This window comes from Mya arenaria, chromosome 9, assembly GCF_026914265.1.
Source record: "Mya arenaria isolate MELC-2E11 chromosome 9, ASM2691426v1".
In the NCBI taxonomy this organism is placed as follows: Eukaryota; Metazoa; Mollusca; class Bivalvia; order Myida; family Myidae; genus Mya; species Mya arenaria.
The window spans coordinates 4844601-4858474 of NC_069130.1; the positions used below are offsets into that span (position 1 = coordinate 4844601).

Consider the following 13874-nt stretch of genomic DNA (forward strand, 5'->3'; position numbering starts at 1 on the left):
TTTCGTACTTATTCGAACTAAAAATATGTAACCATAATAAGTTACTTGCTTATTCACATGCTAATAGACATTGTTATAACTTTTCAATTCTAACGATAGTCGGACACATTTCGGGGAGGGCCATTTTCTAATGTTGTCATAACTTGTGGCCCAACCCAATTGTACAATAATAGTGTTTGTCGAAAATATGTATACCACGTGTGTTTATTATAAACATTAAAATACGTTTAAACTAAGTAATCGAGGTACCTAGCGCGCACTTACTTTCGACATATCCAGTTCGTCAGTCAGAATGCGGAAAACAGTCGATCTCGAGACATCCAGGTCATCTCTAATACTTCGCACTGTTGCCCGCCTGTCTTTCTAGATATGCTTTTTCACCCGATCAAAGTTCGAATTCAATTGCGATGGCCGGCCGGCCCTGTTGTCGTCTTTAATAGAAATCTACCATTGCGGAATCACTCATACCACTTATAAACGAACGTTTTGCCGAACAGTGCAAGCGTTATCGACCTTTTCATTAGCTTAATGGTATCTCCTGGCGACATCTGAAGACCTACACACATTTTAACAGCACTCCGTAACTCGACGTCATCTGTTGAAGTCATGCCGACTGTGCTTTTGAAAAAGAGATGTTACTCAAGTTACAATAAAATTGAAACGGAAACAGCAATGACGTTGAAGTTTTCAGGAAATGATGTCCAGACACGCTGTTAACGTCAAGTCATTTGTCGGAATATCTAGTCACCTTAAAGTGATATAAACTAAAAGTAAAGTTTTTGTTTATTATAGTGGCACCCCTTTTAGTTTAAGGGCCAGCCCGTTGGGCTTTTGAGACACCTAATTCGTGAACATCTTTAACCCGATTCCTATCCCAAATGTCAGGCGCCTGGCAGGAAGGCAATCGGTGTCCCCGATTTAACTAGCTGCTGGGTTGGCAACCGGCCATGTCAGAACAAGCCCCTTGTGAGACTCGAACCTTCGACTTCCCGCTCCGTAGGCGGACGCCTCAATCACAAGGCCACGGAGACGGTGCACGAAATAAAACGAAAAGTTTTACCAATACTAACGCTTGCTCCAGGAAAGGGTTGGTCAGTTGCTATTGATACCAAATATGTTGAGAGTAAGAACAAAACGAAAAGAAAAAATGGCAGCGCCAAACCACATTTAGTTTTAAATACATTCTCAATAAATGTCAAGATAAAAGCTTATTGCGTTTGTGAGTAATGACGTTATTCCGCGAACTTCTATAACACCCCTATATATATACTTCAGGAAAATTAATAACCAGATTGATGTGTCCAAATGATTCTCATTTTAGAGAGTTAGCTAAGCAAGAACGCTTGTAGAATTTCATGCAAGCAACAGTGGTTCCCTAAAATGTCTAATCGGCCAATCCCCTATTTCATTGCTGCTCCATAACTCCTTAACTGGTGAAATGGCCGCAATATTACTTGACACAAATGTCCAACATATCAACTGTCTTGCAGAGCACATACTCGAGCTACCTACCTTCAAGGTGAATGTCAAAGGACAGATAACTACTCGGGCGATTGAAAGATTTTGAAATTACTTCACACAATTCCATTCTTCCTTGAACTGAAGTTTTTATGTTTCTACCCACAACTAACACCTTTGCCTAATGCATAACTATCTGTTTAAAAAACAGTAAAAGGTAACCTGTCCTAGAGCATACATCTCCTTAACAATGGCCATGTTGTATTTATAATATGGCCAACACAATTATTGTTAAAAAGGCCACCCTTCCATGGTTGAAACTCCACCTTATCATAGGAACTCATCAAATCGAGGCTATCGGATGTTTCCCTCGGCACTGCTCAACCTGACTCACGGGGAGAGGAAAAATGGGGCGTGGCCGTCCACACGGGTAAATATGTCAGCTCAACAGATGCAGGGACAGAACCAGGCCAGGCAGTACAGGTAGGTTATTTTGTTTTACCGTTTTTTCAGTTTTAATAAAGACACTTTAATGGTTACACTTGCTACTGTAACTTTCTACGAAAGGGTTTCACATCCTGAACAGCAAATTAAACCGAATTTTACAAATTCATTTTCAACAATTTGGCAGGTTAAGTGTTTGAGATGTTCCTAGTTTTTGGACTTGAAATAATCACTTACATTAACAACTCTTTTATCATTTCAAGGAATGTGAGCAGTGATTTTACGAATGCTGATGCTGCGGCCTGGCAGCCTAGTTTCAACAAGAACGATCAGTATCAAGGTCAACAGAGAAACCAGGGTTACCATTACAACAGAGAAGGTATAGCTTTGAACACAGGGAGTACAAAATAACACGTAGGCGAATATTTGCAATACATTCCTTTAGATGTGAAATCTCATGCCCTTTGTTTTGGGCAGCATGCATATAGAAAATGTGCTGAAATTATGTTTGAATGTCATAGTTTAAATTGTATCCAATGCAATGGGCTGATTTCATCAGAGTGAATTTATTGAATGCAATCTAATAATAATACCCTGAAAACTAAAACAATAATGTCTTAACAAATGAAAGGCATTTAATAATATGACATCAATCACTTTTTAATTATTGTCTGCACTATTATTTCCAGGCAACAACAGCGGTCAACGTGGTCGCCAGACCAACAACCTGGATTATGACCGTCATAACTGGCGTGATTACCACCAGCAACGGAGGCAGCAGTATGGACAACAGCTTGAGGTGAGAGTAAGACAGGGGCAGTAGTATAGACGACGGCTTGAGGTGAGTGTAAGACAGGGGCAGTAGCATAGTTGACAGTTTGAGGTGAGTGTAAGACAGGGGCAGCAGTATTGACGACAGCTTGAGGTGAGTGTAAGACAGGGCAAGCAGTATAGACGACAGCTTGAGGTGAGTGTTAGACATTGGCAGCAGCATGGACGACAGATTGAGGTGAGAGTAAGACAGGGGCAGCAGTATGGACGACAGATTGAGGGGAGTGTATGTAGGGACAGCAGTATGGACGACAGCTTGAGATTAGTGTTAGACAGGGGCAGCAGTATGGACGACAGCTTGAGGTGAGAGTTAGACAGGGGCAGCAGTATGGACGACAGCTTGAGGTGAGTGTTAGACAGGGGCAGCAGTATGGACGACAGATTGAGGTGAGAGTAAGACAGGGGCAGCAGTATAGACGACAGCTTGAGATGAGTGTTAGACAGGGGCAGCAGTATGTACGACAGCTTGAGGTGAGTGTTAGAAAGGGGCAGCAGTATGGACGACAGATTGAGGTGAGAGTTAGACAGGGGCAGCAGTATGGACGACAGATTAAGGTAAGAGTAAGACAGGGGCAGCAGTATGGACGACAGCTTGAGGTGAGTGTTAGACGGAGGCAGCAGTGTGGACGACAGCTTAAGGTGAGTGTATACAGGGAAAGCAGTATAGATGACAGATTGAGGTGAGTGTTAGAAAGGGGCAGCAGTATAGACGGTAGCTTGAGGTGAGTGTTAGACACCTTGAGGTGAGTGTTAGAGAGTGTTAGAGAATAAAACGTAAAGTTTAAGGAAGGTTAAGCTGGAAAAGTAAATACATCGTTAACAATAGATGTCGCATGAACATGATTAATCCCCATGACTTCGCCTTGTCAGTAAACTGATGTGTTATTGAAGTTCTACCTTGTCTTCCGATGTTTGAGTATAAATTTTATGCACAAAATACTTTCCCGTGATGCTGTACATTTTATCAAAGTTTGATCAAGATTTAAACTTAATTGTCTCCCCCAAGATTGTGACTCCCCGGATGGGGTCAAAATTTGTATTTATATATTAAATAAAAATCTTAATTTAATCGTGTATGACCTATTTCAATTATTTTCCTTTAATTGGTGAAGCTTTCTTTTGATAAATAATTGGCTCTGAAAGTAGAGAAATATTCATGGCCTGAATAGAATGTTGTCAATCTTGTTGAATTTAATGTTGTCATCAGTTCATGTTTTACATAGACTGAGAACGGTAGACTTTAGTTTACATAATCGTAGCCTCGTTGAAGACCTTTTATATAAAAAGGTTTAAGTACATGTTTCTAGTCACTTAGGTTTGATTCCATTGACCGTTCCAAGGCGGTACCTAACAATCCTTGATAAACACACCTAGTTTTTATATAGTATATAAAACAGTTTGCACTGTGCTGTTTGTGGAGTTTTGTGCTGTAGTTTCATGTTTCTTGTTCGTGATGTTTTGTTTGTGAGTTCTTTGGTGTTAACCGTGTGCCATTAAATGAGGTTTATGTTTAAAATTTTGGCTACCGAGCTTGTTTCTGTAGTTATTCATATAGATACTGACATCCTTGCAATCTCTCCCTGCAGCGAGACGGCATGCAGCAGATGACCTCATACCAGAGGGCGTCAGAGATTATTCCTCCTAACTCAGCATATGGCTCCACTACCAACCCACCAGGTATGCTAAGAGGCATACGCAGCCAATGTTTTTGGAGCATTGTTTGATTTGAAAGCATTACTGATAAAAGTTAATTGTCTGTCATATGAGTTGAAGAGGTACAAGACCACAGTATTTCTCAAAATGTTGTTTTGCCTTGAATTTGGGGTTGAGATTGTAATGATGGTTAATGAACCATATTGGAGAAAGATTTTCTTCGTTTTCATCTATACATTAACCGTGCATGTAACTAGCGTGTAGATAAGTTTTAATGCTGTTTACTTGTATGTTAAATGGTGTCCTTCACAACATGCTACAAAAGGTTTACCCTCGTGAATAAAATCACGCAAGGTGCTAAATTATAATTAAGGTCAATCTGTTTGTGGGTGTAGAAACTAGTACAAAGCTTATCAAACAAAATTTGACTTTCTACAAGATTATGGAGTAAACTTCGTTAATAAATCTTTAAAAAATAACTTTGGATGTGTGGTATGATTAAAACTGCCCTTTTTACATGTGAGTAACATTACAAGCATGCAAACCAAACACACTGGTGTGATGACCTTCAGAATTGTTTCCAATGTCAATGGTCTAAACATCCAGGTCAGCAGCAGTGGCCACACTCCGGTCAGGGGTACCAGTAGAACCGGGAATATCCTTGGAAACAGCAGATCAATTTAGCAGGCAATCAGCAGCCTCCTATATCATAACTCCAACCGAACTTTGGCTCAGCCAATTAGAAAATCAGATCTGACAAGCCATTGGTATGATCAACCAATCAGAATTCTCCAAAGAAAATTAATAAAGAAATGTGATAATTAAATTAAGCATTGAAATATCAGAATGCATGTGACTGTATCTTATAATCTAAAACATGGATGTGTTTTGAAATATTGCTGACTGAAATTTCACTTTTAGAGAAACATGTTAAAATATAAAGAGAAGTTGAAATTTCCATAGTTTACCAATATTCAAATAAAATATATGAAATGACATACACACGTTTTCTATTATTACCTTTTATATCTAAATACGTTCATCATTAGATAAAAAAAAACAATTATAGAAAGGAAGTTACGTCCACGTCATAATGTTTAATAACTACACGTCGTTAAGCTGTAAAACCAAAGACCTTGTTATAGACACATAAATTTGGACGTAAAAGTGTTATGTATCTTAAGTGATTTAATAGCCTATTATAAGTTGTGTTCTTAAAATATAATTATAGGCAAACAATTGTGACAAATGTGTTTATTGAGACCTTTAAATTAAAATAAACTTCTCTATGATATTTAATCATGAGGAAATAGTAATTGTCTGAAAGTGTTAGAGGTTTGATAAGGGGTCTGGGTATGATTGAGGTTTAAAGTGCTGTCTGCATTCTGCAGATCTACAAGCTCTTACATAAATGAAGCTATGAAGAATTTAAGAGGTTTAATTTCTTCTGAAAGTGAATAGCAAATGGAGACCACAACAGCAACCCGAACTCGAGACAGAAAGGACACTTAAATTGTTACACTGTACTTGCAAGATAGAAACCTATTCAAATATGAAGCAGATACGAGAGTATAACCAGTGGTACTGCATCATATGAGAGTAACGTTGATAAAGCAAAAAAGATTGGTGAAAATGTGGTAGCTAGTGTGATTGGCAATACTGTGAAAGAATTAACTTTTAGAAAGAAAGACGCCGTGATGCCAATACATGCCAATGATGGGGTCAAAGGAGATGACGAAGTACAATGTGATGCGAACTACTGTTTGCTAGTATTTCTACAAATTCTGGACTGGAAAGGACATACTGTTTTGAACCCGTGAGAATGGAGTTCGGAATTAATGTAACAAACTCCTATATCCACTGGCAACTGAAAGAGCACTAGCTCATGCTCATGTTATGAAAGTTCTACAGTGCACTTGTCAAACTGGTTGCCATACAGTAGCATGCAGCAGGGAGAACCATCCAACACATGCGCATGAGTTACATATGCAATATATTTCGTTAAATGTGTAGTGTCCTGCCGTTTGCTTTGTGCAACATGCAAATGGAAATGTGCTGCAATTCTGTCTGGATGATTTCATCACAGTAAATAAATTGTATGCAATCTGAAGACAATACCCAGAAAACTAGAATATTGGTGACTTTACAAAGAAAGGCAGTCTACAACTTTACAACTAGAATATTAGTGACTTTACAGATAAAAGGCAGTTAATAACATGCCACAGTTTAGTTAAGCACTTTACCCCAATGGTCTGCTCTATTGTTTCCAGGTTACAACAGCAGTCAACGTGGTCGCCAGACCAACAACCTGGATTATGAACGTCATAACTGGCGTGATTACCACCAGCAACGGAGGCAGCAGTATGGACAACAGCTTGAGGTGAGAGTAAGACAGGGACAGTAGTATAGACGACGGTTTGAGGTGAGTGTTAGGCTGGGCAAGCAGTATGTACGACAGCTTGAGGTGAGTGTAAGACAGGGGCAGCAGTATGGACGACAGCTTGAGGTGAGTGTAAGACAGGGGCAGCAGTATGGACGACAGCTTGAGGTGAGTGTTAGACAGGGGCAGCAGTATGGACGACAGCTTGAGGTGAGAGTAAGACAGGAGCAGCAGTATGTACGACAGCTTGAGGTGAGTGTTAGACAGGGGCAGCAGTATGGACGACAGCTTGAGGTGAGAGTAAGACAGGAGCAGCAGTATGTACGACAGCTTGAGGTGAGTGTTAGACAGGGGCAGCAGTATGGACGACAGCTTGAGGTGAGAGTAAGACAGGAGCAGCAGTATGTACGACAGCTTGAGGTGAGACTAAGACAGGGGCAGCAGTATGGACGACAGCTTGAGGTGAGTGTTAGACAGGGGAAGCAGTATGTACGACAGCTTGAGGTGAGAGTTAGACAGGGGCAGCAGTATGGACGACAGATTGAGGTGAGAGTAAGACAGGAGCAGCAGTATGGACGACAGTTGGAGGTGAGTGTTAGACGGGGGCAGCAGTGTGGACGACAGCTTAGGTTAATGTAATACAGGGAAAGCAGTATAGATTACAGATTGAGGTGAGTGTTAGAAAGGGGCAGCAGTATAGGCGGTAGCTTGAGGTGAGTGTTAGACACCTTGAGGTGAGTGTTAGAGAGTGTTAGAGAATAAAACGTAAAGTTTAAGGAAGGTTAAGCTGGAAAAGTAAATACATCGTTAACAATAGATGTCGCATGAACATGATTAATCCCCATGACTTCGCCTTGTCCGTAAACTGATGTGTTATTGAAGTTCTACCTTGTCTTCCGATGTTTGAGTATAAATTTTATGCACACAATACTTTCCCGTGATGCTGTACATTTTATCAAAGTTTGATCAAGGTTTAAACTTAATTGTCTCCCCCAAGATTGTGACACCCCGGATGGGGTTAAAATTTGTATTTATATATTAAATAAAAATCTTAATTTAATCGTTTATGACCTATTTCAATTATTTTCCTTTAATTGGTGAAGCTTTCTTTTGATAAATAATTGGCTCTGAAAGTAGAGAAATATTCATGGCCTGAATAGAATGTTGTCAATCTTGTTGAATTTAATGTTGTCATCAGTTCATGTTTTACATAGACTGAGAACGGTAGACTTTAGTTTACATTATCGTAGCCTCGTTGAAGACCTTTTATATAAAAAGATTTAAATACATGTTTCTAGTCACTTAGTTTTGATTCCATTGACCGTTCCAAGGCGGTACCTAACAATCCTTGATAAACACACCTAGTTTTTATATAGTATATAAAACAGTTTGCACTGTGCTGTTTGTTGAGTTTTGTGCTGTAGTTTCATGTTTCTTGTTCGTGATGTTTTGTTTGTGAGTTCTTTGGTGTTAACCGTGTGCCATTAAATGAGGTTTATGTTTAAAATTTTGGCTACCGAGCTTGTTTCTGTAGTTATTCATATAGATACTGACATCCTTGCAATCTCTCCCTGCAGCGAGACGGCATGCAGCAGATGACCTCATACCAGAGGGCGTCAGAGATTATTCCTCCTAACTCAGCATATGGCTCCACTACCAACCCACCAGGTATGCTAAGAGGCATACGCAGTTTATGTTTTGGAGCATTGTTCGGTTTGAAAGCATTACTGATAAAAGTTAATTGTCTGTCATATGAGTTGAAGAGGTACAAGAACACAGTATTTTTCAAAATGTTGTTTTGCCTTGAATTTGGGGTTGAGATTGTAATGATGGTTAATGAACCATATTGGAGAAAGATTTTCTTCGTTTTCATCTATACATTAACCGTGCATGTACCTAGCAAATAGATAAGTTTTAATGCTGTTTACTTATATGTTGAATGGTATCCTTCAAAACCTGCTACAAAACGTTTACCTTCGTGAATAAAATCACGCAAGGTGCGAAATTATAATTAAGATAAATCTGCTTGTGGGTGCAGTAACTAGTACAAAGCTTATCAAATAAAATTTGACTTTCTACAAGATTATGGAGTAAACTTCGTAAACAAATCTTTAAAAAATAACTTTGGATGTGTGGTATGATTAAAAGTGCCCTTTTTGCATGTGAGTAACATTACAAGCATGCAAACCAAACACACTGGTGTGATGACCTTCAGAATTGTTTCCAATGTCAATGGCCTAAACATCCAGGTCAGCAGCAGTGGTCACACTCCGGTCAGGGGTACCAGTAGAACCGGGAAAATCCTTGGAAACAGCAGATCAATTTTGCAGGCAGTTAGCAGTCTCCTATATCATAACTCCAGCCGAACTTTGACTCAGCCAATTAGAAAATCAGATCTGACAAGCCATTGGTATGATCAACCAATCAGAATTCTCCAAAGAAAATTAATAAAGAAATGTGATAATTAAATTAAGCATTGAAATATCAGAATGCATGTGACTGTATCTTATAATCTAAAACATGGATGTGTTTTGAAATATTGCTGACTGAAATTTCACTTTTAGAGAAACATGTTAAAATATAAAGAGAAGTTGAAATTTCCATAGTTTACCAATATTCAAATAAAATATATGAAATGACATACACACGTTTTCTATTATTACCTTTTATATCTAAATGCGTTCATCATATCATAGAAAGGAAGTTACGTCCACGTCATAATGTTTAATAACGACACGTCGTTAAGCTGTAAAGACAAAGACCTTGTTATAGACACATAAATTTGGACGTAAAAGTGTTATGTATCTTAAGTGATTTAATAGCCTATTATAAGTTGTGTTCTTAAAATATAATTATAGGCAAACAATTGTGACAAACGTGTTTATTGAGACCTTTAAATTATAATAAACTTCTCTATGATATTTAATCATGAGGAAATAGTAATTGTCTGAAAGTGTTGGAGATTTGATAAGGGTCTGGGTATGATTGAGGTTTAAAGTGCTGTCTGCATTCTGTCAAGATCTACAAGCTCTTACATAAATGAAGCTATGAAGAATTTAAGAGGTTTAATTTCTTCTGAAAGTGAATAGCAAATGGAGACCACAACAGTAACCCGAACTCTAGACAGAAAGGACACTGAAATTGTTACACTGTACTTGCAAGATAGAAACCTATTCAAATATGAAGCAGATGCGATAGTATAGTAGTAACCAGTGGTGTTGCATCATATGAGAGTAACGTTGATAAATAAAAAAAAAATATTGGTGAAATTGTGATAGCTAGTGTAATTGGCAATACTGTGAAAGAATTAACTTTTAGAAAGAAAGACGCCGTGATGCCAATACATGCCAATGATGGGGTCAAAGGAGATGACGAAGTACAATGTGATGCGTACTACTGTTTGCTAGTATTTCTACAAATTCTGGACTGGAAAGGACATACTGTTTTGAACCCGTGAGAATGGAGTTCGGAATTAATGAGTAACAAACTCCTATATCCACTGGCAACTGAAAGAGCACTAGCTCATGCTCATGTTATGAAAGTTCTACAGTGCACTTGTCAAACTGGTTGCCATACAGTAGCATGCAGCAGGGAGAACCATCCAACACATGTGCATGAGTTACATATGCAATATATTTCGTTAAATGTGTAGTGTCCTGCCGTTTGCTTTGTGCAACATGCAAATGGAAATGTGCTGCAATTCTGTCTGGATGATTTCATCACAGTAAATAAATTGTATGCAATCTGAAGACAATACCCAGAAAACTAGAATATTGGTGACTTTACAAAGAAAGGTAGTCTACAACTTTACAACTAGACTATTAGTGACTTTACAGATAAAAGGCAGTTAACAACATGCCACAGTTTAGTTAAGCACTTTACCCCAATGGTCTGCTCTATTGTTTCCAGGTTACAACAGCAGTCACCGTGGTCGCCAGACCAACAACCTGGATTATGACCGTCATAACTGGCGTGATTACCACCAGCAACAGAGGCAGCAGTATGGACAACAGCTTGAGGTGAGAGTAAGACAGGGGCAGTAGTATAGACGACAGCTTGAGGTGAGTGTAAGACAGGGGCAGCAGTATGTACGACAGCTTGAGGTGAGTGTAAGACAGGGGAAGCAGTATGTACGACAGCTTGAGGTGAGTGTAAGACAGGGGAAGCAGTATGGACGACAGATTGAGGTGAGAGTAAGACAGGAGCAGCAGTATGGACGACAGCTTGAGGTGAGTGTAAGACAGGGGCAGCAGTATTGACGACAGCTTGAGGTGAGTGTTAGACAGGGGCAGCAGTATGGACGACAGCTTGAGGTGAGAGTAAGACAGGGGCAGTAGTATAGACGACAGCTTGAGGTGAGAGTAAGACAGGGGCAGTAGTATAGACGACGGCTTGAGGTGAGTGTTAGACAGCGGCAGCAGTATGTACTACAGCTTGAGGTGAGTTTAAGACAGGGGAAGCAGTATGGACGACAGATTGAGGTGAGAGTAAGACAGGAGCAGCAGTATGGACGACAGTTGGAGGTGAGTGTTAGACAGGGGCAGCAGTATGTACGACAGCTTGAGGTGAGAGTAAGACAGTTGCAGCAGTATGGACGACAGCTTGAGGTGAGTGTTAGACAGTGGCAGCAGTATAGACGACGGCTTGAGGTGAGAGTAAGACAGGAGCAGCAGTATGGACGACAGCTTGAGGTGAGTGTTAGACAGTGGCAGCAGTATGGACGACAGCTTGAGGTGAGTGTTAGACAGGGGCAGCAGTATGGATGACAGCTTGAGGTGAGAGTTAGACAGGGGCAGCAGTATGTACGACAGCTTGAGGTGAGAGTAAGACAGGGGAAGCAGTATGTACGACAGCTTGAGGTGAGTGTAAGACAGGGGAAGCAGTATGGACGACAGATTGAGGTGAGAGTAAGACAGGAGCAGCAGTATGGACGACAGCTTGAGGTGAGAGTAAGACAGGGGCAGTAGTATAGACGACAGCTTGAGGTGAGAGTAAGACAGGGGCAGTAGTATAGACGACGGCTTGAGGTGAGTGTTAGACAGCGGCAGCAGTATGTACGACAGCTTGAGGTGAGTGTAAGACAGGGGAAGCAGTATGGACGACAGATTGAGGTGAGAGTAAGACAGGAGCAGCAGTATGGACGACAGTTGGAGGTGAGTGTTAGACAGGGGCAGCAGTATGTACGAAAGCTTGAGGTGAGAGTAAGACAGGGGCAGTAGTATAGACGACAGCTTGAGGTGAGAGTAAGACAGGGGCAGTAGTATAGACGACGGCTTGAGGTGAGTGTTAGAACGGGGCAGCAGTATGTACGACAGCTTGAGGTGAGTGTAAGACAGGGGAAGCAGTATGGACGACAGATTGAGGTGAGAGTAAGACAGGAGCAGCAGTATGGACGACAGTTGGAGGTGAGTGTTAGACAGGGGCAGCAGTATGTACGACAGCTTGAGGTGAGAGTAAGACAGTGGCAGCAGTATGGACGACAGCTTGAGGTGAGTGTAAGACAGGGGCAGCAGTATGGACGACAGCTTGAGGTGAGTGTTAGACAGGGGCAGCAGTGTGGACGACAGCTTGAGGTGAGAGTTAGACAGGGGCAGCAGTATGGACGACAGCTTGAGGTGAGAGTAAGACAGTGGCAGCAGTATGGACGACAGCTTGAGGTGAGAGTAAGACAGTGGCAGCAGTATGGACGACAGCTTGAGGTGAGTGTTAGACAGGGGAAGCAGTATGGACGACAGCTTGAGGTGAATGTTAGACAGAGGCAGCACTTTGGACGACAGCTTGAGGTGAATGTAAGACAGTGGCAGCACTTTGGACGACAGCTTGAGGTGAATATAAGACAGTAGCAGCACTTTGGACGACAGCTTGAGGTGAGTGTTAGACAGGGGCAGCAGTGTGGACGACAGCTCGAGCTAAGTGTTAGACGGAGCCAGCAGTGTGGACGACAGCTTAAGGTGAGTGTAATACAGGGAAAGCAGTATATATGACAGATTGAGGTGAGTGTTAGAAAGGGGCAGCAGTATAGACGGTAGCTTGAGGTGAGTGTTAGACACCTTGAGGTGAGTGTTAGAGAGTGTTAGAGAATAAAACGTAAAGTTTAAGGAAGGTTAAGCTGGAAAAGTAAATACATCGTTAACAATAGATGTCGCATGAACATTATTAATCCCCATGATTTCGGCTTGTCAGTAAACTGATGTGTTATTAAAGTTCTACCTTGTCTTCCGTTGTTTGAGTATAAATTTTATGCGCAAAACACTTTCCCGTGATGCTGTACATTTTATCAAAGTTTGATCAAGATTTAAACTTAATTGTCTCCCCCAAGATTGTGACTCCCCGGATGGGGTCAAAATTTGTATTTATATATTAAATAAAAATCTTAATTTAATCGTGTATGACCTATTTCAATTATTTTCCTTTAATTGGTGAAGCTTTCTTTTGATAAATAATTGGCTCTGAAAGTAGAGAAATATTCATGGCCTGAATAGAATGTTGTCAATCTTGTTGAATTTAATGTTGTCATCAGTTCATGTTTTACATAGACTGAGAACGGTAGACTTTAGTTTGCATAATCGTAGCTTCGTTGAAGACCTTTTATATAAAAAGGTTTAAGTACATGTTTCTAGTCACTTAGTTTTGATTCCATTGACCGTTCCAAGGCGGTACCTAACAATCCTTGATAAACACACCTAGTTTTTATATAGTATATAAAACAGTTTGCACTGTGCTGTTTGTGGAGTTTTGTGCTGTAGTTTAATGTTTCTTGTTCGTGATGTTTTGTTTGTGAGTTCTTTGGTGTTAACCGTGTGCCATTAAATGAGGTTTATGTTTAAACTTTTGGCTACCGAGCTTGTTTCTGTAGTTATTCATATAGATACTGACATCCTTGCAATCTCTCCCTGCAGCGAGACGGCATGCAGCAGATGACCTCATACCAGAGGGCGTCAGAGATTATTTCTCCTAACTCAGCATATGGCTCCACTACCAACCCACCAGGTATGCTAAGTGGCATACGCAGCCAATGTTTTTGGAGCATTGTTCGGTTTGAAAGCATTACTGATAAAAGTTAATTGTCTGTCATATGAGTTGAAGAGGTACAAGAACACAGTATTTC

The 13874-nt window shown here is 40.4% G+C and overlaps 1 protein-coding gene across 1 annotated transcript in view; it reads left to right on the plus strand.

The window, feature by feature from the left end:
* Positions 1-13874, plus strand: part of LOC128202681 (5'-3' exoribonuclease 1-like) — a 76022-nt gene that overhangs the window by 57644 nt on the left and 4504 nt on the right. Inside the window, 8 exon segments of the mRNA XM_052903729.1 lie at positions 1795-1941; positions 2166-2281; positions 2592-2701; positions 4320-4410; positions 6657-6766; positions 8344-8434; positions 10676-10785; positions 13666-13756. Of these exon segments, the coding sequence (XP_052759689.1) occupies positions 1795-1941; positions 2166-2281; positions 2592-2701; positions 4320-4410; positions 6657-6766; positions 8344-8434; positions 10676-10785; positions 13666-13756 (866 nt within the window).